The sequence below is a fragment of the Clytia hemisphaerica genome, unplaced genomic scaffold (genome assembly GCF_902728285.1).
Source record: "Clytia hemisphaerica strain Z4C2 unplaced genomic scaffold, Clytia hemisphaerica genome assembly, whole genome shotgun sequence".
Lineage (NCBI taxonomy): Eukaryota > Metazoa > Cnidaria > Hydrozoa > Leptothecata > Clytiidae > Clytia > Clytia hemisphaerica.
The window spans coordinates 30343-52712 of record NW_027103740.1 but is presented as its reverse complement, the minus strand read 5'-3'; the positions used below and the strand labels follow the sequence as shown (position 1 = coordinate 52712).

The window sequence follows — 22370 nt, the reverse complement described above, 5'->3', positions numbered from 1 at the left end:
GTGCTTGCCCCTAGTTACATGGTTTTAATTCCCATTGGAGCATTAGAGCTACAATGATAGCCCCCTCAGTGCTGCAAATAATAAATAGTTTCGTTGTTTCTACCAGTCATTCTGAAGCTTTTTCAACTGAACTTGTTCACTTTGTCCGTTATGATTTGAAAATTTGATGTCTTCATTCCTCATACTTACCAAATTGTAATTAAGTTCTTTTTTAGTTCAACAAAATGTGCCAATTTTAGTACCCTCCCACTGCGAAAAAAAGTTCCACGAAAAGTAGTGCCTGTAAAAATTGTTCCCTTAACTAGATCTAACGTAGCTCCAATTCTTCATACAAAATCTACAGGGAATGCATATATTACATGCTTTTTTTATAAGAATGCAGGCATATTCCCAGGGGTTTTCTGCTACCGGTTAACGGTAGCAGAAACTGAATCTTTAATTGAGTTTTGGAACTCAATCTTTATGAAAAATAAAAATAGCTATGGAAAAAGGTAAATTAGTGAAAAATGTCTTCAAATATTTGATATTATAGCACTTAATTCTGAAAGAGGCATAATTTTCTTAGGGCTTTGCCCCATAGACCACACCAGGACTGTCCTGGACCAGTTGATTGGGTTATTTACAAGGCCACAGACCTCCTGTCTGCTCTTTTCGAGCCTAAAGGCACATTCTGAAACTCAATATTTTGATTAAAAACGGTAGCAGCTCCAAATCCTGGAAATTTGCCTGAAATGGTGTAAATCCATTTCATCCTATAAGGATATTTTGTTCTCCATCTTCCTTTATTTCAGTTACAAATTTAAATCCAAAACTCAAATTCCACTTGAGATGAATTTTTTTATCAAGTTGCTTTGTTTTATTTCTAGAGATAATGAAAAATTATGGAATCTGATAAAACAATTGAAGAAAATAACTTAAATACCGAGGTTAATCAAGAAGCTCTTCAAGAAGCCACACAAGATGATAATGGGTTCGACGTCCATTCACAAATAAGAGATCATTTCTCTCCACCTTCTGATAACTCATCTAATCCAAGTGACAACATTGAAGGAGATTATGATTTTGGAAGTGCTGGAAGTCGTCGCGAATCTGATGGAGAAAGTTGGGAAACAGTCTCAGAAGAGCTCCGTGAAGAAGCAGCTGCCCTAGAGCAAGAGCGACTAGCTGAAGATTTGTTATTGAAATCAGTCAGCTACAGTCAGCGTTTAATGGTACGTAATGCAAACGAATGTGAACCGCTACCTGAGAATGTTACTCAAATAGTCACCAATGATGGAGCCTACATTTACATCATTGGCACCGCTCATTTTAGTAAGGCTAGTCAAGAGGATGTTGAGAAAACCATTCGAATTCTTCAGCCAGACATGGTCATGGTGGAATTGTGTGCAAGTCGTGTTGGTGTTCTTAAGTATGATGAAGAATCTCTCATGAAGGCTGCCAAAGAAATCAATCTTGAAAAATTGAGGTATAGTATCAAGGAAACAGGGAGTGTTGTAAGTGGTGTTATGCAAATGCTATTATTAAGCATGTCAGCTCACATTACCAAAGAGCTTGGTATGGCTCCTGGAGGAGAATTTCGTGTGGCTTGCCAAGAAGCAAGGCAGATTGTGGGATGTAAATTGGTTCTTGGTGATCGACCTATACAATCAACTATTGGTCGTGCTATGTCCTCTTTGTCTGTCTACCAAAAGCTGCAATTAGCTTGGCATTTGATATTTTCCAAAGAATCTATCACTAAGGAGGATGTTGAAAGATACAAACAGAAGGATATGATTGCGGAAATGATGGCCGAAATGACCGGTGATTTCCCGGAATTGTCACGTGTGTTTGTGGATGAACGTGATCAATACATGGCTGAAATGTTGTCACGTTATGTCATCAGTGTCCGCAATGATCTGCCTGAATTTATCCCTATAAGACGATCGGACAGCATGATGCAAAGCTTTAATGACATGAATGATTTGGAAAATAATGAGAACACAGTTGTGGAACAAATCAACAGGATGGACTATAAACCGGTTATTGTTGCTGTTGTTGGAATAGGGCACATGAATGGCATTGCTAATAGTATTGGAAAACAATTTGATCTTCAAAGACTTTTAGAAGTACCTCCACCGACTTTAGCTAGTCGGACCTTTACCTTTACATTGAAAGCCAGTCTTGTAGCAGTGCTGAGCTGGGGTGTTTATTCCATTGTTAGATGGGCCAGATATCAACGCGTTTAAAAAACTTTTCTTTATTAAAAAACCTTTTATTTTAAAGAGAAAAAAATGAAATTTTTTTAACATTTGTAGAAGTCATCTATTTTTGATGGTCGAAAATGTATTAGTATTATGGATAAAGTGTACTATATTTAAAGGAGTGCCGAATTGTAGATTATAAAAAAGCAATTAACAAAATACAGGGTCTACCCAAAAAAGAACTTACAGTTGAACTAATTCCATAACGATGCAGTATTTAAATGTGTGTATTGCATACAGAATTGTCCAGAAAGCCTTCTGAGACGCCTCACTTTGTCAGAATAATCTCAGACTAGTCTCGAGACCTCTTTAAAACACTGTTTATAACTTTTTTTTGTTCCGATTTGAAAGGGATCCTTATAAAGTTTTCCAGTTGCTTTATTTTCGAAGAAAGAGTCCAATACCTTTAATGAACTATTGTTCAAATCTAGCTTATCCATGATATGCCCCACACTGGAGAGTCTTCTAACAACTTTTAAAATTTCCCACCCAATACGTCACTTTTTCTATTGTTTAAGTGACGTATTGGGTGGAAAATTTTAAAAGTTGTCAGAAGACTCTCCAGTATGGTGCATATCATGAATGGTGTAAAAGCAACTCTCTACTGACGTTTTAAAAAGTTCAATGTATTTGTTGTACTATTTTCTTTACTTATTTTCTTTATCCAGTAAAATACAGGAAATTATAAGAAAAAGTTCTCTCTAAAGGTTTGATGGTTTTGGTAAATGTGAATAAGAAGAAGATACATTACTATCAGGCATGTAACGGTATATTACCTATGTTTTTTATAAGAATATTCAAAATGTTCCAAGCCTTCGGGTGTTCTTCATTTGAGTTTTGAGCATAAAAAGGTTCTTAAAAGGTTCTTATTTTCACCATTTTGTGAGTATTTTCTTAAGAAATTGGCGTTTTAGAGCGTGCAAAGTCTTCAAATGTTCTTCAAATGTTCTTTTAAATGTTCAGGCCATTGAATGCTCATTGAATGAATTAAAATGATCCATGCAATGCAACTCATTCTTATCGATTGAAAAGATGTGCTTGTATTCTTTAGAACTTCATTATATAACCAAGGATATTGTCTCAATGCTCTCGGTCAAGCAAGGACTTGATAAGTCGAAAAACGAGGAATAAGACAAATCAAAACATTAGACTAGTGTACGTTTTTTTTTAAAGAATATCCAAAACTTTTGAAGCCTTTGGTTGTTCTTAACTCATTGGGTTTTAAGCCTAACAATGTTCTTAAAATGTTCTTATTTTCTCCATTTTGTGACCATTTTGACCCATTTTACTAAAGAATCGGGTGTCCATCGAGTCCGCAAAGCCTTAAAATGTTCTTAACTTGTTCTAAACATTTTGGCCATCCGAAGGCTTATATTCTTATATAGTTCGTTGTTATAGAAAAAGTGTATGATGAACTTTTAAAAGTGTTTTTACTATTTTTTTTTAGATTTCAATACCACCAATTTGAAATATTCAAAGAATGATCTGCTACAAATTCCAAAACATTTGATGATGACGTCATCACGAAAATCACTGACAATAAGATGGTTATTCAATCGCATCAGTTTATTAGCAGGAGAACAGAACCTTTTAAAAAAGGGCTAATTGAAAATTGTAAGTCAATTATTTTGCTCATTTGTTAATGATGAACAAATTATTAGTCTTCTTTTTGACCTCGCAATACACCGCCGTGTAATTGCCCCCGTTAGAGAAGCGGCATATTGTTTTGATATGCTATTTTGTTTTGTGCTGTGCTTTTGTTCTATAATAATTGTCGTTAAATTTATTGTGGAATTTTTAACACCAAACATTCAACTGTACATTTTGCTTTTGTATGCAAGGTTTGACATGGTAGCTTGTTAGCTATAGCTTTTCAATGGGTAGTTTATTTTTTACGTCAAAAATGGTAGTTGTATTTTTTCTTGGAAACTTTTGTGATTCGTTATAGTTAAAAGTTGTGCAGTTTTTTTTCGGATATATCCGATATAATGACCCAGGACGAGTTTCCTGGTAAGACTCACTTAGTTTTGTCAAAGTGTTGTTAGAGTTTGTATCTAATCGGTTTTGATTCGAAAATGATTACTCTTTGATCTATCGCTTATTGGAAACCACATTGAAGGGCTATCACTGAAGGAAATTTTCATGACAAAATCAACACGTTCGGTTTCTGTCAATCAAAGCTGTGGAAGAAGAAAATCTTTGTTGATTAGCTAAAATTGCGAAGTTTGCGGTATGCCGTACTCAATTATGAGCTATTATCTGTAATGATATCATCGGTATAGCAAGCAATGACCTATTTTATGGATCGACTAACTTACGCATGCTCCAATTCAAGAGGCTTATAAATTGAATCGATTTAATCGTCAATTTTCATTTAAAATGAAACTTGGCAAATGATTGCTTTGGACTATATTGAAATGATAATTAAACCTATTTTTATGACAAAGTTCAATGAGCATTTTTCGAGATATTTTAGATGGTATCTCTCTCACTCATGAATTTCATTTGTATCAAGACAGGAATTTCACCCTGAGACTCAAAGGCTTAGCTTATTACCGCACAGTGTGAAATTATTGAGATAACTCAAATCATTTTTATAGCTTCACGTATTTTCTTCTCTCAATACATATCAGCGTTGAAAGCAAATCGGTTAACAGTGTGCATACTGTAAGAGTTAGATATAAGCAGCCAGTTTTTCTTTTTCCAGCGTCAGTATGATTTTGTTGTTGTTGTTTTATTGAAAAAGATATTCAGAGCCTTGATACCGATCCTAGAATTAAATTGATCCTAGAAGGTGAGGTGAAAGACTCTGAGAAGGATCATATTATGTAGTTGACCGTTGTAATATGTCTGCCTTCTGTTTCAGTTTTGATCTTCACCTATGACGTCAATGTGCCAAGCGCAAAATTTTTCTAATCAAGCTGCAATATGCTTTTTTTTATGATGGTTGATGGTTTGATGTCAAAAGTCAATGTTTTTGTCAGTAGTAATAACCTAAGTCAAAAATACACGTTTTTTTATAAGAACATCAAAATATTTGAAGCCCTCTGATTTTCTTAACTTTTTAAGTTTTAAGCCTAAAAATGTTCTTAAAATGTTCTTATTTTGACCATTTTATGGTCATTTCTGTCCATGTCTTGAAAAATCGGGTGTTTTCGAATCCTCAAAGCCTTAAAATGTTCTTGACTTGTTCTTGGCATTTTGGCCATCGAAGCCTTATTATAGTTTGTTGTTATAAAAATAACCGTTGTAATATTTCTGCTACGTTTTGTTTCAGTTTTGATCTTCGCGTATGACGTCAATGTGCCATGCGCAAAATTTTTCTAATCAAGCTGCAATATGCTTTTTTTTATGATGGTTGATGGTTTGATGTCAAAAGTCAATGTTTTTGTCAGTAGCAATAACCAAAGTCAAAAATCATTCCAAAGTAGAAGAAATAGAACTTGATATTCTCGTGACGGAGATAACTGTTTATTGTGTTTCAAGACTTGTTATTTGCCTGATAAGCCTTCGAATTGAGTCTTTCCTCTTTCATCTTTCCCGCTATAATCTAGGGATACGTTCGTTGAAAATAAGGTTCCTAACGTTAAGGTGCAGAAAGTTGTGCGTCAAAAGTACGTGATGGTTGTTTTTTTTGCTGAGGAGGAGGAGGAGGACATTGAAGTTTAACAGACCTGAGCAATTTATTTTGAACGAGCTTTTTGCTGTTGTAAGCATCATAAGTATATCTAAAGTATAAACTTTATACTAGATACTTCTATCAGTTGATTAGAAGTTGGACAGTGGTAGACAATTTTTTATGGTAGTCATTCGATTGTTTTGAAAAAATTGCCTTGATTAATTTCACGTCACTCTAATTCTACTTATTTCAACATTTTCTGCACATACTAGATTTCTTGGATTTCTCGGATTTTTTTGGATTCTATTATAATCTGCTACATGTTCTCCAATAAACTTTGTGGAATTTTAGATAAGACAAGATTGAGCCATCCTATTTCATGACCAAGGGTTCTTTTGCAAATTTTGCTATTTTCCAGGGGTATCTACACTTTTCCAAGCACAATCTTGTTATATTTAAGTTGTCGTTTTCTCAGCTTTCACTTAAACCCTTTCCATCATAGATTCATAACGTCAACTTGCAGTCCTATTGTAACACGTGATAAAAAAGTTTCCCACCATTTTACCTTTTTGAATGTATTGTCCTTATTACATGTAAAGAAAAATAGACAAATTGGTTAGTTTGGGTTTTGATACGCGTAATCAAGCTGAAACTTTATATTTCGAATTATATTGTGAATTTTCGCAAGGCTTTTTCTTTCAATCGATTGATTGACAAATGTTTTCCATTTGTTGTCGATACTGCAATGGATGAATGAACCGAATATTAAAATTTGTATTAGATTTAAGGATATCATACTTGAAACGATTTTTGCACTCATCGGGATATTTTGTATGCGTTAATTTTGTGCGTTTATTCAATTCATTTATTGTTGAAGTGGATATTGAAAAGTTTTTTTGGGGTCATTCTGAGAAAATTTCAACGATTTTTGGAGTCAATTTATTTGCCCTATTGAACCACCACTATGGCTAGTGGTGCATGGGTTGTGGTACTTCTAGTTCAGAACCTAGTGCGGCACAATGTCGTCATCTGTGAAAGCCATTCTGTTGAAGATAACCTTACTAGAAAAATGGGCTGCACATATTTATCAAGAGCTGAAGCATACCTTCGGTATATAGTATGATACCAAACGTATTTAAACTACTCGTGACATAAGGTTCGAAAAATGTATCCAATTACTTACAACTTTATTACTGAAAACGATGCACTTTTAGAAGAGTGACTTTTTCACAAAAATTTTCATATGAATAATCAAGGAACTTGGAATAATTATCCAAATACTGCCCTGTAAAAAGCTCTTTGTGCTGATATTGTTGACGCAAAAGCGTTGTCACTGAAAAGGTTTATTGTGCAATACTGTAGAAGAAATTGAAAGCCATGATTTATTGGAACTGTATGTAATAGAAATACTCGTGTCGCTATGGAGTCAAACTCGTTTTCCCAGGGAAGAAAGCCATAAAGGTTATCTAAATGAGTGATTAGAATTTCAGCGGCGTTCTTTTCTCTCCCTGGGTGTGGCGCCTTTGCCAACATTTTTTGCTTAGGCTAATATGAAGTATTATATTTATTGAGTGTAAAAACGCGGCCAAATACGTAAATCACAAGACAAAATGTTTGTTTTGCCAGGAACAGAAATCAAGATCATTGTAAATTAGATTGGGGTTAGTTTGATGCCATCATTCATTACGAATTTGTGTCAGCATAATTTATGGGTGATTAGCATTTGGTTGATTTTATTTATAGTCATTTTGTCGCATTGTCAGATAGAATGACAGTTGTCCTGTCAAGAACGTTAATGTCGAGAGTTAATAAGGTTCGTATTAAATCTACTTGCAGTTAATCTTTATATTTTCCAGCGCTTTTTGAAGGTTTAAACCTTTGGATTTAAACCTAATACTTTTCTTGTTTAGCATTCTTTGAGCCATTTCTTTCGTGTCCGCCAAACCTGCACTGTTGGTGTTTACAAGGTTTTCGTGGTGTTCTAAATGTTCAGTGTTATTTTTATATGTGCAAGCTATATAAACTTGCTGAGTTTGATATCGTATACATGAAAGGTCGTTTATCGAGCTCCTGCTCCAAGTGCATCATACATACTTATGAACGTGAACTGTAATCCCGGAAAACAAAGATTCGAATTTTGAAGTGGGAGGGTATCGAAGTTAGTTTTCAGTTGTTTTTTGATTGATTACCGACGTAATTGAAAATGAACCCGGAAGCGCACCTACATCTTTCCGTGAAGTAAGCTAGTGACTTCATGATGAATTGATTGGCTTTAATGATCGTGACCAATAAAATTTTATTTTGGTTTCGAAGAGGGGATGAACGTGCCTAAGTTCGAAGCAATTAAGACACCTCCATTTGCGGTTATCAAACCGTTTTGTAAGCATGCGCCACGCAATTTTTAATCCGGGGGTGAATCACACAAAAACGCTTCGTACTTTGATCTTAAATCCATTTCGACCTGGTTTTTTTTTAAGTGACCGAAAAAATTGACTCCGAAATTTTATTGAGTATATCGAGTATTGGTGCGCATAGCTAGGTAAGGTTACTGTTAACCTTAATTACGGAAGTCATTTACCGAGATCAACAAAAGCTACTGTTGGATACAGTACTACTGATGATTTCGGATTGCAAAACATTTTATCCTTTTGATTGCCAAATACAGCATCTATTGTTGTCTGACCCTTTGTGCTGACCGATATTTTTAGAATTGGTAGATATTGTTCTGTCTGAAAATAAGGAGTAGGATATTTTGGGTATCTTCGGTGCCCTCCAAGTGGTGATATCGTTGAAGAAGGCTTTACTCCACTTCTTTAAAGTTTTGCAATTACACAGAATTTATAGCTGATAAATCAAGGTTTGGATGACTTCTTCTGATGTTGGTAAAATTGACTTTTCTTTTTTTCACCGGCGTTGATTTTTCCTGGATTAAAAAAAAATGCTCTCCTTAAAAACTTTCCATTTTTATGTATTCACCGATCCTAAATTTACTTTTTCCAAATGAGACAAAGAAAGAAAAACTATCAATTTGTGCTTATTCGCTTATTGTAGAAAAGATGCATATGCATACCTATATATTGAATGGTTGATTATTTTGGATTGCGGAAAAGGAGGTTATGATAGTACTGAATCATTATTTTGTGCTTTGATGGACGAGTTGAGGAAACGTGGGGAGGAGTGGAAAAATGTCGTCATTTTATGGTTTCATATCATGATAATTACTTCGTTTTTTCTTTATAAGAAAACAACTAGAAATTTAGCAATTCAAGTTTTTTGGAAGCTAACAGTCTTATAGGTTTTCGAGGCTAGCATTCTAATATTTTTTTCTCAATGCCGAAAACAGTAAGATAAAATAAAGCACTTTTCTCCCTCCCAACACACCCGTATCACTGAAAATCTTTCACAGATAAATTGTTTTTACTTGTGAAGTCAAGACATATATTTCTTATAAAAACACAACTGAGAATACTATATAAAAGCTGGAAAATTTTTTTTGTGTTATTCAGTTTCATTAATTCTTCAAAAGGCAAATCACGACTGGCCGAATCAGTGGTTTTGTTACAGTTTGAAATTTTCTGGTATTTTTGTATTTTATATTTTCTTTTAAAGCTTATCAGTTGTTGAAGCTATCTGAATTCTATATGATATGACCTGATTGTCCCTCGACCGTATTGTTTCATAAGTTACACGTTTTTTATAAGAACATCCAAAATGCTTGAAACTTTCGGATGCGGTTCTTATTTTCACCATTATGTGATTATTTTTGTGTAATTTCCTAAGAAATTGGGTGTTTTAGAGCCCATGAAGCCTTAAAATGTTCTTAACTTGTTCTTAACATTTTGGCCATCGAAGACTTATGTTTTTTTATAGTTTGTTCTTATAAAAAATGTGTACGAGATTGCTTAATACCTGTGCAAATCATTTTTTTGACCCATATGTGAGTGTTTCCGTACGTCTTTCTTCCGTTTTATTTATACTCTCTCTCTTTTCAAACAGTTTTAAGTCGGTAAATCGACTTTTTCCTTTTGCCAGTAGATTGCTTCCGAGAGTTAATAAGAAAATTGCAAACATAACGGTTTGAGAGGCTTTCTGTTTTATTTTCATAGAAAGCACTAGTTCTAAAAATAATTGGGCTTTTCTCCTTGTTTTTTGACAACTTGTCAATGGGTTGCGAGAATTGCTGACGTCAAACACGAGCCTGCTATCTTGTGCAGGTATTCTTTGCAAGAGTTTCAAAATGATTGGATGACATCACATATTTCAACCAATGAGAATAAAGCTTGTTTAAAACCATTCATAATCTCCTTAGTCGGTATTCGCAATTTAGTAAAGTATTAGCTCCCGCTTCCATGCGTTGTTTTGTCGATTGTTTCAACGTCAAATCTTTTTAGGGTGTAAAAGAACAGCCTAGCTAGGGTTCTGGCTTTACCACTCATTGACAAGCAATTTTCATTAGCATTATAAATTTGGGATTCTCGAGATCACCAGCTAAAATTGAGCGTGCACGTATTCGCACAGTTAGTATTCGAGGCTAGATCAAGTTGTTGAAATGGATGACAGGCTAATGACGATTAGAATGGAACATCTTATTTGTCGGTCAGGCGGTCTCCGCAAAAAGAGGCTAAAGAACAAGTTACATTACATTTAAGCGGTGCGATGATCCCTTCTTAACTAGAGGGTTATACTGAGCCGTTAATAAAAAAGAAACTCTTCTTTCAAAGAAACTATAAAAAGCAACACTTCTTGATGACCTCTTCTTTGACGGCACGAGTGGCCTTCTCATTCAACTCACATCGCGCAAGAAAACATGTTGTTTTTAAGTGTAGCGAGCCTTCTCTGCCTTGTTTTACTTTTCACTTGTCACTGAGTCAAAGGAATCTGCCGATACTTTGGTTCACTTGTTTGATATACGGTTATTTATTCAACAGAAGACAGACAGTGTTTGTATGTGTGTGTTTGTTGATTTGCTCTGCAGCTCAGGTCTTTGAGAAATCTCGGAACCGAAATTCCTACACTCCATTGTTCGAAAGTTTTTAGCGTTCAGTTCCTCTTTCAAAAGAGACTGCTTTATAAAAATTGGACATCCTAAGTGTCCATTGTGGATTTCAGGGAAGCGAAGAGATCATGTTTGTTTGATTGTATACTGAATAATAACACAAAAAACAACATAAAAGGGATCGGATTCGAGTCTGCCTGAGTTCAATGACTTCAAATTCCTGAAGTCGCTGCAATTTGACGTCAATCAACTCCTGTAAACTCGTATCCAATCTTCAAATAGCGTTCAAGATTGATGAAAGTGTATACAGGCCTACGGAAGGTTTACGGTATGGCTTTGAATCGATTCGGTATTGATTTAGTTACTAATGGAGACATCAAAAACACATTATAATGTATTTAGTTTTGGACTTGAATATTTACGCTGAGCCTTTCAAATTGAATCGATTTGTCGGCGTGTTTTTTGTGTGGCTTACACACATTAAAGCTGGTTCTGTGAATTTTCACATACTTGCAATTGGCGTAAGAATGGCTTCTTTATATTAGAACTAGAACATCATATAAGGTACTAGTATGCTTTGACTTTTTAGAATCATTGTCAGAATGGTGTGTTTCACTCTACAGTCTTGTAAAAACAGCTTCAGAAGTCGCCGGTTGATCATATTCATCCAAATATCAAATCGACTGAAACTAGAATACCCCGGGGGGGGTACTAGGTTTGCGGGGTGACGGGTATGTCCGAGCCGAAAATCGAAAATCGACCCTTTGAGAGACAAAATTTTGGTGATTTTGGGACCCTTTGAGAGACTTTTTCGTAAATGTTGGTCCATTTTTTCCAAATTTTGGTTTGATGGAAATCGTGACCCTTTGAGAGAGAAATTTTTGATTTTTGTGATTTTGGGACCCTTTCAGAGACTAACTTTTGAATTTGTACCCCTTTGAGAGACTTTTGAGGAATGAGAAAAGGTACCCTTATGGCTCGCACATACCTGGCACCCATTTTGCCTAAGTACCCCCCCCCCGGGTAGAATACTAAACGAAGACTTGTTCTTAAAACAGGCGTCTCAGATTAAAAACCTTCTAATAATAAGAGAGCGTTTATTTATGGTGATAAAACGTGTGAACGCGTGTCATTGTCATTGAATATACTAATCTTCTCTTTTCGTCATCATAAATTGAGCTTTGCGTGTCTATCTATGAAAAGTGCAAAAGTGTGCGATCGTCCATTCCAATACTGCCTTCGGACTCGTAAGGTAATATTTACTTGAAATGGAGGATCGTAGTTGTTGGGTTTGTTTCTTTTGATAAGTTTACTCCAAAATAGTCTAAAGTTTTTGACATCGTTTAGTCTATTCTATTCTATTAATCTTTTAGACTAGTAAGATTAAATGATGTGTTTAAAATACGCTTCATATGTGACTGTTCAAAGCTCTCACAAATTATTATATGGACTTCATCTTGAATTTAGCTTCATTTGATGTTTAACAGAACAAGAAGTTACACTGAAAACTTTTGAATATGTTAAATATGTGTTTATGCACGGCACGTGTGTGACTAACCGCATCGTTTATTTGTCAAAACTCTCACAAATTATCATCAGTTTTCAAATGAAGTGTGATAATGCGTAAGTGAACACACAGAGGGGAAAGATTCAAGTGGAGGGAGTGCTGTCACATAAGGAATCATACTTGGTGGTTCTATCACTTTTCATCATATGCACCATTGCAATGTCTTCCACGGACCCAACAGCTGATTGGTTGAAAGTGACGTGTTAACTGATTTTACGTCATTTCCAACCAATCGGCTGTTGGGTTCGTGATGTAATGCAATGGTGCATATCATAGATTGGTTATATTCCGGAACAGTGTGGTAAACGTGTATTGAGAGGCTTTAAGTACTGCTCCAGTAGACTTTTCTGTAGATTACAGCTGTTACTATGTTGCTAACGAGCTGAAAAGAATCCTTGATGTCAAGACATGAATTTGTTATTTTAATGGCAACGAGGTTCGAGGATAACAAACGAGAACGACATGGACCACAGACACTCTATTCAAACAAAAAAAGTATACATATGTCACCATCGACTCGTCAGTATTAGACAATTTCACTTTTGACTTGGTGTGATGAAGATGAATCGCATGTACAGTTGACTCTCGCTAATTCGAACTTGAACAGGGAATCTTATTTGTTCGAATTACAGAGGGATTCGAATTATAGAAATTTTTCTTGACGGGGACTGGAAACAAGTCAAATTATAGAAACTAGATTCGAATAGTAGAAGTTCTAATAAGCGAGGATTTACTGCACGTCTTCTTTATAGAAAGTGCATGCACTTGAGGCTTTTAAATGACCTGGATATTAAATATTTTGTCTTCTTGGAGGGGAATTATACTTAAGTGTTTAATTAAGTCAAATAGGTAAAATCGATTCATGTGGAGTCGACTCAAGAGCTCGAGTGCTTTCACGTTGATGTTGGAATGCGCCTCAATGATAATCTTTGTTTTATCTAGCTCCTTATCTCGAACAACGGTCGGCCAAAATAAAGAAGAGGGCACTTACTAGGATTATTGATAAATAGTTATTGATGCAATATGATTTTCATTACAAACATTCTGTTGCCATCAGATCATTTATAATGTTTACGAAAAGTTCCAAATTCAATGGTTTTCTTTTAAGTCTTGTATGGGATTAGTAATATAGAATGTCTGAGCACTTAAGCGATTTTTAATTGTGGTCGAGTTAATCTGCTGGACTTGTTTATTGTTTTTCGAACTTGCAATAAACACCAACGTTAATTGTTTGTAGTCAGGTCAGTGTCGCAAAACCGAGCTTGTGGAAGCACCTAGTGAAGAAAAGAGTACAGATTATATTCATACACAAAACATACAATCATTGAGTATGACCTCTTATTAGTTCGTTACTGACCCATTCAAAATTATGGGGAAAGGTAGACGTGTATGCGATCAAATTCATGCGGTCGTTTGGATGCAAAGACATTGGTAGAGATGTGGAAGAAATTGAATGATTATCCAAGAAAGATTTGTATTTACTCTTTTTTGACATGGTTCTGTTTTTTGATATTTTCATCCCTTTGATCTTCTTCAGGAATAATACTAGAAAATGTACGGACAATTATTACTAACGACTTGCATAGCATTATGTGTACAAAGCACGTTGTCATACCCGAGGAATTGCATGTTTGCAGGGGATTTCGTCAAATGTATGCGGATGGATCTGCGCGAAAATGGGATGGATCGGTATTTCTTGAAAGGACATAATGCACCCACGTGTAATGATGGAAGTTCTGCAGGGTGAGTTGATCTGTAATCTGTGAATTTATACATGGTTTATCTCCAATATAATAGCAAGTTTATGTATCTGAGGATTTCGCGGGCAGCGGTAAGTGAAGTCGACGCAAAACAAATTCGATAATTGATTTGCGGCTCTATATCGCCGTTGCTCACTTAATAAAGACGACGGTATTTTGGTCTTTTTACCGTCGCCAAGCAAAGTGGACGGTGATTTTGATGACATGTCTGATACCGTCTCCTTCGATTTGTCTCGAATACATAAACTCACTAATTACTACCAGAATGTGCAATGTCATATTCGTTGTGTAAAGTGCTGAGTTGTACACTGTAGCTTTTAGCCATGGTGAACAAGGAATTTTTTTAAACACGGAATTTCAACTTGAAGTCCGTTTTCGTGAACACTAGTCGGAAATGGTTTATGTAGTATTTACCTTTTCCACTGAGTTGTCTATTTGAGTGATGCTTCCGTCTTGCGCCCACGAGTTTTCTCTTTACAAAATTTCCTTTCTTTCTTCAGATATTACTTTCGTTCCAATCCTGAAAGTTCAGAATGGATCATCTATCTGGAAGGTAATTAAATTAGATAATTCAATTTTATCATTGTGTGATTCGCGTTAAAAATCTACCTGACTCGGCACTAAAGGATGAAGTTTCTTGTTAGGGTCTAACTTTGTCTTTTAGAACTGTTTGCAGCAGGAGGAGAAACAAAAATCCCATAACGCGAGAAAACTTGTATATGTTTTTTTCTTTTTCATATGATTTCAACCATTCGTTTGTTTTTGATAGGTGGATGGTTTTGTTCTGAACCAAAGGAATGTTTTAGACGAACTGTAGAGAAAGGTTTTCCAACAGTCACGTCATCGAATTCATGGAAAGCCAAACGAATGGGCGATGGACTGTTGAGTAGTGTTGAATCGGAAAATAAAGAATTCTGGAAAGCGAATCATGTGTAAGTTTCATTTGAACGTTGCTAAGGTTGGAGATTTAAAAAAAAACTGTACCTTTTTATCTAAGTCATTCATTATTGACGTTAAGGCAGTCTTTTCTCGAATAAGGTTTGCTTGTCTTTCTTTGTTTTATATAATATACCTATGAACCCTTTCAGTACTGAATTTATGTATGTGTGTTTTTCTGCGACGGAGACGGTAAGGTTCTAATTGGACTAGATCCTGACTGACTGAGGACGACTGTAAATCAGCACTTTTACCGTCCTCAATTTTGCGGGTCAGTATTGCGGGTTATTCCAAATCGCTTCAGTCACTCCACCGTCCTCAAAAGTGCAAATGCATAAACCCGCTAGTAAAAAACTTCAAGGGAAGGGATAGTATTCAATTTGGCTGGGATCATTGACATCAAATTTCTGAAGACGTTTCATTGACCCGTGGAATTTTGATGTCGTTCAATTCTGGTCGTGTTTACAAAAATTTATAATTTTGTTGTGGCGTATTGGTTGGTATAAGTGTAATTAAACCGCATCATATTTATGGAAATCTAAACAATTGATTTTTTTTCTTCTCATAGGTTTATACCATATTGTTCGAGTGATTTTTGGATCGGTGATACGATTGCTGACGGTGTTGGAGGTAAGTAAAGATTTCCATCCCTGGACTCAAGAGTTCAACTCTTACGCTATATAGTACCAAAATGTCTTCTTCTATTCTTTAATAGCAAATTTAAGTAGATGATTTTTAGCTTCTATGTCTACTAATGTTCCTGTACAAATTTTTTAGATACGAAAATCGCATTTCATGGATCTCGTATTGTGACAGACGTGGTGAAAGACTTGTTAAGCAAAGGCCTTAAAGATGCTGATCGTTTAATATTGGCTGGAAGCAGGTAAGGTTTTGTTAGGTCATATTGGCCTATTAATAAGAATTTTTTTCGTAAAGGATCAACAACTCGCTGCAGTCATCATTCTTCCGAAAGGCTTAACAGTTCTCCATTCTTAACTCTCAACTAAAATAGAATTCGTTTTTTCTATTGAATCTAACTTATCAAATGGTACATACAAGGGGAAAGGGATCGGCTTAAAAAGGGCTGAAGGACGTTGAATGTCTGAAGCCATTGCATTGGTGTGGAATTGATCATGTGTAATCAGGATTGATTGCGCCTCCATAACGGCTTTTTGTTGGCTAGACGAAATAATCTTCGAAAATTTCAAAACTTTGGACCAATAGTAAGTCGTCATTAGTGTGCAGTGGTCCTAATTACCTATTACGCTTTGCGACTGTGAAATGGCCTATTGATGTCATTAAACGCTAAAGTAGAACCCATTCCCTATATTATTATCTTCCTAATTTTTCTTTTTGTGTTTCGATTCTCCAGTGCTGGTGGTATTGGTGTGTTACAGAATATTGACCGTGTCTCCAATCTCATCTCATCACATGTCAACAAGAAGGTCGATGTCAGAGGATTAGTGGATTCTGCATGGGTTCTAGATGTCCCTCCTGTCCCAGGGTGCGAGGATTGTAATCCTAACCTCGTTTTCAAGAAGGCTATCGAGTAGGTTAATCGTTCTTATTTTTTTTGTGATGTTTAAAAGCGGTGTCTGTTTTATTTCTTATGATATTTTTTGAATTTCCAACTTTACTTCTGACTAAGCTAATCAAAAGTAGATACAGTATTCTTAAAGGACAAACTGATATATTTTTCTTACAGAAATACTACAAAACTCGCAAAGCAAAAACGGGGGAGCTAGTTCTCTCTTTTCTCTAACGACCTCTAAAGTCATCTCTCCCCTTTCATTGTTAGATATTGGAACGCAACACTACACACGAGCTGTTCGCAGGCATACACGGAAGAAAAACAAAAGTGTTTATTTGCAGCCAATGTCTTCAAATATATTCAAAGTATGTCAGCAGATAGCCTGTACCACCATGCCCACGGGTGGTTTTTATATTTTGAAAAAATTGCCGTATGTCGTAAGAAACCGAACTTGGCGCTATCTTCTCAGTCAGCAAAGAAGAGTTTGGTACAGGCTAGTCAGCAGAAAAATCGCACTTATTTTCTAATCCGACTATCAGTAAATATGAGATTTTCATGTCACCTGAAGAGTTTCCAACATCATTGATCTCGGCTCTGACGTACGTCATCGACAAATAATCTTGTTTTTATGCCCAGCAAGGGAAACTAGGAATTTCAGTCACGGGCCTAAATTAACTTTTATAAATGCCGATATAATAATCGAGACCCAACGAAGCGTAAACTCTCTGGGATGGGTAATTTTAAAGTTAGATTCAAACAGTTTTTCTTCTTTCAGGACCAATTTTTGTATTTCAATGGTTGATGGACACTGTACAAATCATGACAGAGAATTCGTATCAAATGAATTTCGATAACAAATATTTAAAATCTCTTGGTATACGCATGCGCAACTCAATACATGGATCCATTGATAAGACAAAAGAGTAAGTGAATATACCCTTGTCTCAGTGACCCTTTTGGATAGAATGAAGGGAGCTAAATGCCAACGAGAATGCTTTATTATTTATGAGGATGGGGATTTCAAGTTTATTGCTTAAATGGGTAAAGTCCAATTGACGATGACATGAAATCAAAGGGTGTTTCTCTCACAGGGGACGATTGTTTGGTCTAATATTCCAGCGGTTTTTTAATTGTGATTGTTATTTTTCATTTTCAGTGGTGTATTCGCAGCATCCTGTGCTTCCCACACTGGTCTCGCTACAACGTAAGTTTTAATGTTTTTTTCTTTCGGTGTGTCCTTGACTGGTGATCCAAAGATTTTCGACGCTATTTTGAATCCAAAGTGTTAGATGAGAATTTATTTTCTTATTCAAAAGCTGGGTCAAAAGCATAATTTAGACTCTTTAGACTTTTGTTACGTATGTTGATGAAATATGGTTCCTTCTACATATTTTAAGAAGGGTTTTTTTCTAGCGGTGTTTGTTTTATGTGGTTTACAGATCATGTTGCAAGGCTAACAGTTTTCCTTTCGTCTAATCATTTTGCGGTACAATTCTATATATTGTGATGTTTTCATGTTTTTATAACTGACCTTTACTAAAGGAATAATATTAGGATTTTTGAAATTCATCAGCTGAGCCAAATCTCTCAAAGGCGGAAGCCTTTTTATTTGCACTTTGAGGGTAAATTTGAACACGAGCCAGAATTCTAAGTGGAAATGACTCGGTTGTAAACAGTAGCCAGCTAACATGATCCTAGATTTTCTGTGTAAATGACATACCATAGTTTAGAAAACTGGAACCCTTTGCAATATGCTGAAAGAACTTGTGCTATGCCTCCAGAACATGCATGAAAGGAACTATTTTGAGAATCTTTAATGAATTTCGATTTATTCCTTGTTTACATCAGATCGCCAATGTACTCTATTACAATCAAAGACTCGACACTGAACCATGCGCTAAGTTGTTGGCTGGGGAGCAGTAAAATAACATCATCGTGTAAAAAGAGACTTATGGACAAATGTACTGGTTTACATTGCCATACGAACTGTCCTATTACATCACATCCCGTTAGTGGACTTGAGATTCATTTACCATCCAAGAAAAAAGAGCGAGAAAAGACAGATTTTATGCAATTGGATGATCGAGCGAAATACTTTTTAGAACTCTTGAGGCAAATGCCGAGGTCAGATAGCAGCAGCAGGCAGATCAAAGGTTAATGAGGTGTACAAGAGAAACCGTTCAGAAGTGGCTCCTTATAAATACCATGCTTTTAGAATAATGACACAAGTAGCGAGACGAGCGCTTTAAAAGAAAAAAGAGAGATTAGCTGTCGGAACTCTGTGATCAATAACAGACAGACTCATCAGCTTAAAATTCAAAAGAAATTTCACTCTCATAATCACCTTTAAACTCTCGGGAAGATTATTATTGAAATATTGTTGGTTACCCCTGGGAACGATATGATACACTCTGTGTAATTTGAGCACGAAAGATAAGAAAAGATTTAACAGATATTAACCAACCATAATAAAGAACATTGTTTTAGTGAGGATTAAGCAGAAAAGGCACTACCCGCAGTGGCGTTGTGGGAAAATTTTTCTGGAGGGGCCAAAGACAATTTTTTTTCAAATGGCGCCCCCCCCCCAATTTTCCAAAGTGGTGTCCCCACCGACTAGAATCACTAAATAAAAGTAGACAAATTTGACACTTGCTAGAGTGAAAAGAAAGTTAAAGAAAGAAGGTGTGGTGCGAGCGAAGCGAGCGAAAAATTGATGTTATATGATTTCAATATTGCTGTCAGCATATTGGTTTTGGGGCGCAGTTAGATTTTTATTTAATAATGCTATATTGTACAAAAAAAGCTTGTAAATTAGCTAGATTGTTTAGAAGTTACCAATTGACTGTATTGCGAGCGAAGCGAGCGAAAAAAATTCCAAGTATTTTAAAATTATCTATAAGTAAAATTGGTCCTGGGCGCAATTTAAGGCGCATAAAGTATGATTTTTAAGATTGGGGCGTTTAAAAAAGTTCTCTTTTGGCGCCCCTTGCTCTTCGGCGCCCCTTCAAAAAAGCTCCGCTGGGGGGGCCATGGCCCCCCCGGCCCCCCCTGCCACAACGCCACTGCCCAGATGATACATATTCTGACAAATTTCCACTTTCGTAAATTCTGAAACTTGAAAGGTAAATTTGTGAATAAGAAGTTTTAGTAAAAAATAAAGTAACGCGTAGAAATAGCTTTTCTCTTATACGTTCTTTTTATAAGAACAAACTATATGGGAACGAAAGGTTTCGATGGCCAAAAAAATAAGAACAATTTAATAATATTTTAAGGCTCTGTGGTCTCTCATTTCTTAGGAAAATGGACAAAAATACTCACAAAATGGTAAAAATAAGAACATTCGAATACTTCAGAATTTTTGGATATTCTTATAAAAAAAACGTGTAAGTGATAAACAATTACAGTAGCGCCCTTTCTAACCCACGTTTCTTTGTTTTTAATTTTCCCTTTGAATCTAGTCTTGATCCTCAGAATCGTATGTTTGAACCAACCAGTCCTGGACACGAGGTTATTTTACTAACCTGACATTTAAAAAAAGGTATCACGGGAGACAATAATAATAATTATTATTATTAATTTGTTATATTATTTATTTGCCACATATATTTTCATATAAATGTTTATAATAGTAATGCTGATGATGAAACGAAGAGGAAATATTTTTTTGTTTATATCCCTTTTTCCAAAAAAGTGTATAATTTTTATAAAATAGAGCTTTATATAAATAAAAGTATTTTTCTTTCTGTCAATTTTTTTCTCTTGATAATTATAAATTGATAGACACGACGCTGAATTCCAATACGATTCTTATCAGGTCATTAATAAATAGCTCTTAGGACTTCTCGCTCTTTCCATCCAGTCCAAAATTAGTCTGCTCTCTCTCTTTAATGTATCATTTATCCCAGGCAACATCACTTGTGCGATTTCTATGGGAAAAGTAGAGGCTCGAGGGGACCACTTTCGTAATTTTATTAGAGTCAATAAGTCACTTGAAACTGTCTGTCATGTTTATTTTACAATTTCAAAAACAAAACTTTACTTAGAAAGAGCATCATACCATTTTATCCAAGATATTCTCGCAATATTTACATATATTTTACATTTTCTGACTACTAAAATGCGTGAAAAAAAACAACAACACAGACAAACTTAACTGGCAAGACGAAGTCGTTACTTAGAAACATGTTATTATACCGATTTTGAAAAAAATATGATTTATTATGGTAAAATATGTTGGTTTCGCGCTATTAATTTGGAGGAGAACATTGTCAGTACGACACCTTTATTGTTCTATTGTGTTTGCAAGGGCGATTATTACAGTGACGAATAGGAATAACTAAAAGAATTAGGTATATCAATTAACAAAACACCAAGGAAGTTTGAATTCAACTCTTTTCTGATATTCTTCTGTGTCCTTTCTTGGTCCTTAAAAGCTTTTTCATTTTCATTATTTGAGCTTGGTGTATCGCGTAATAATACAGCACACTTTAAATACGTACTCTGGCCATTTAAATTATCGTCGTAAAGTTTCCGCAAGAGTACCCCTTAGGTACAATATCAAAGTCATAATATTTGAGAAAAAAGGGAAATTCCCACGATAAAATTTTACAATCACAAACGATTTGGAAGCACTATTAAGTTAGGTTGGAAGGGTAGAGTTTTTATCTCTGAGTTTTAACGCTAGACTTAAGTCTTAGAACCTTCTGAAGGATCCAAAAGTCCAAAAATGGTCCAATAAGGCTCAGAATATAGCCTGAAAGTCTGTCGACCCATCCCAAATTGAAGACCAAAAAATAACTGAACATGAAGGGAAGTCTTAGCATACTAAACGACTAATTCATATAGACATTGTATAAAATTAAAAAATAATAATAATGGAATGACCAAGCTACAGTAGTTTGTGATTTGAAAATATTCAACCTCGATGCTTACTGATAGCGCCGCTAGATAATAACTGCACTAACTGCAATGTAGCCTAACTCTATCCCAACGCGCGATTTTTTGATCACTCGGCTTGAAGCCGAGGATTTTTATTCCCCGGCGGAACGGTGTCGACGTCGAGGATAAAGCCGTGGTCGTACAGGCAAACTGCAATGTAACTTTGTAACGTCAGATATTTTTTGACGTATTGTTTTGAGAAGAGCCCCTCTGAGAGGGGGAATTCACAATCAGCCTGCACCTGGGTTACTGACATCACCCGCGTTTTTCTAGCTCTACCCAATGACCCCAATTAACGTCTTTTCCACTTTACAACTTTTTTGATTGTTTTTAAGCCCATGTTTTCGGGCTCCAAACATTTCATTTTGAGTTTGATGTCCCTTTTAACTTGCAAAGATCCTGCAGTAGCAAAAAAAATCGAATTTGCATCAAAGCACCTGAAAGGCCTCTATTTTTCAAAAATCGTCAAAGTGGGTGGAACTCGCCAAGAAACGGAATAAAAGATCCCGGTTTTTGATGGATATTATCTCGCTAATCTGCTCTATAATCAAATGATAATACATGCGGAAAGATATTATGAGATTGTTCGGATTGACAAATGACTATTATGACAGTATGAGAATTTATCGGGGGGAGTTCATCAGCAGGGGAGTTTCCCCGAGAACCCCCGAGAATCATCATATGAGTGACAACTAAGGAATTTTAAAAGTGAAAGTAAAAGTACTAATGGCTGTTATTGAGAAGGTCAGGATCTACAATGAGAATAACTTTCTGATCGATTTT

General features: G+C 35.6%; 2 protein-coding genes across 2 annotated transcripts; both read left to right on the top strand.

The window, feature by feature from the left end:
* The first annotated feature begins 862 nt into the window (after nt 1-862).
* Nucleotides 863-2422, top strand: LOC136805165 (traB domain-containing protein-like). The gene has a single exon (XM_067061729.1). The coding sequence runs from the start codon at nt 882-884 to the stop codon at nt 2223-2225; it is 1344 nt and encodes a 447-aa protein (XP_066917830.1). The 5' UTR covers nt 863-881; the 3' UTR covers nt 2226-2422.
* An 869-nt stretch (nt 2423-3291) lies between these two features.
* On the top strand, nt 3292-19439 carry LOC136805164 (palmitoleoyl-protein carboxylesterase notum1a-like). The gene is made up of 12 exons (XM_067061728.1): nt 3292-3395; nt 3688-3854; nt 13960-14165; nt 14683-14735; nt 14952-15114; nt 15687-15748; nt 15896-16001; nt 16491-16667; nt 16917-17014; nt 17425-17572; nt 17806-17853; nt 18498-19439. Exons 3-12 carry the CDS (start codon nt 13975-13977, stop codon nt 18805-18807), a joined length of 1356 nt encoding a protein of 451 aa, XP_066917829.1. The 5' UTR covers nt 3292-3395; nt 3688-3854; nt 13960-13974; the 3' UTR covers nt 18808-19439.
* Nucleotides 19440-22370: the final 2931 nt, after the last annotated feature.

What these genes read in the sequence shown, in the direction of transcription:
- LOC136805164 (XM_067061728.1), top strand. Translation starts at nt 13,975, where the DNA reads ATGTACGGACAATTATTACTAACGACTTGCATAGCATTATGTGTACAA. An exon ending in TTAATATTGGCTGGAAGCAG is followed by an intron (nt 16,002 to 16,490) that starts GTAAGGTTTTGT and finishes TCGATTCTCCAG; the next exon opens with TGCTGGTGGTATTGGTGTGT. An exon ending in GTTTTCAAGAAGGCTATCGA is followed by an intron (nt 16,668 to 16,916) that starts GTAGGTTAATCG and finishes TTTCATTGTTAG; the next exon opens with ATATTGGAACGCAACACTAC.
- LOC136805165 (XM_067061729.1), top strand. Translation starts at nt 882, where the DNA reads ATGGAATCTGATAAAACAATTGAAGAAAATAACTTAAATACCGAGGTT.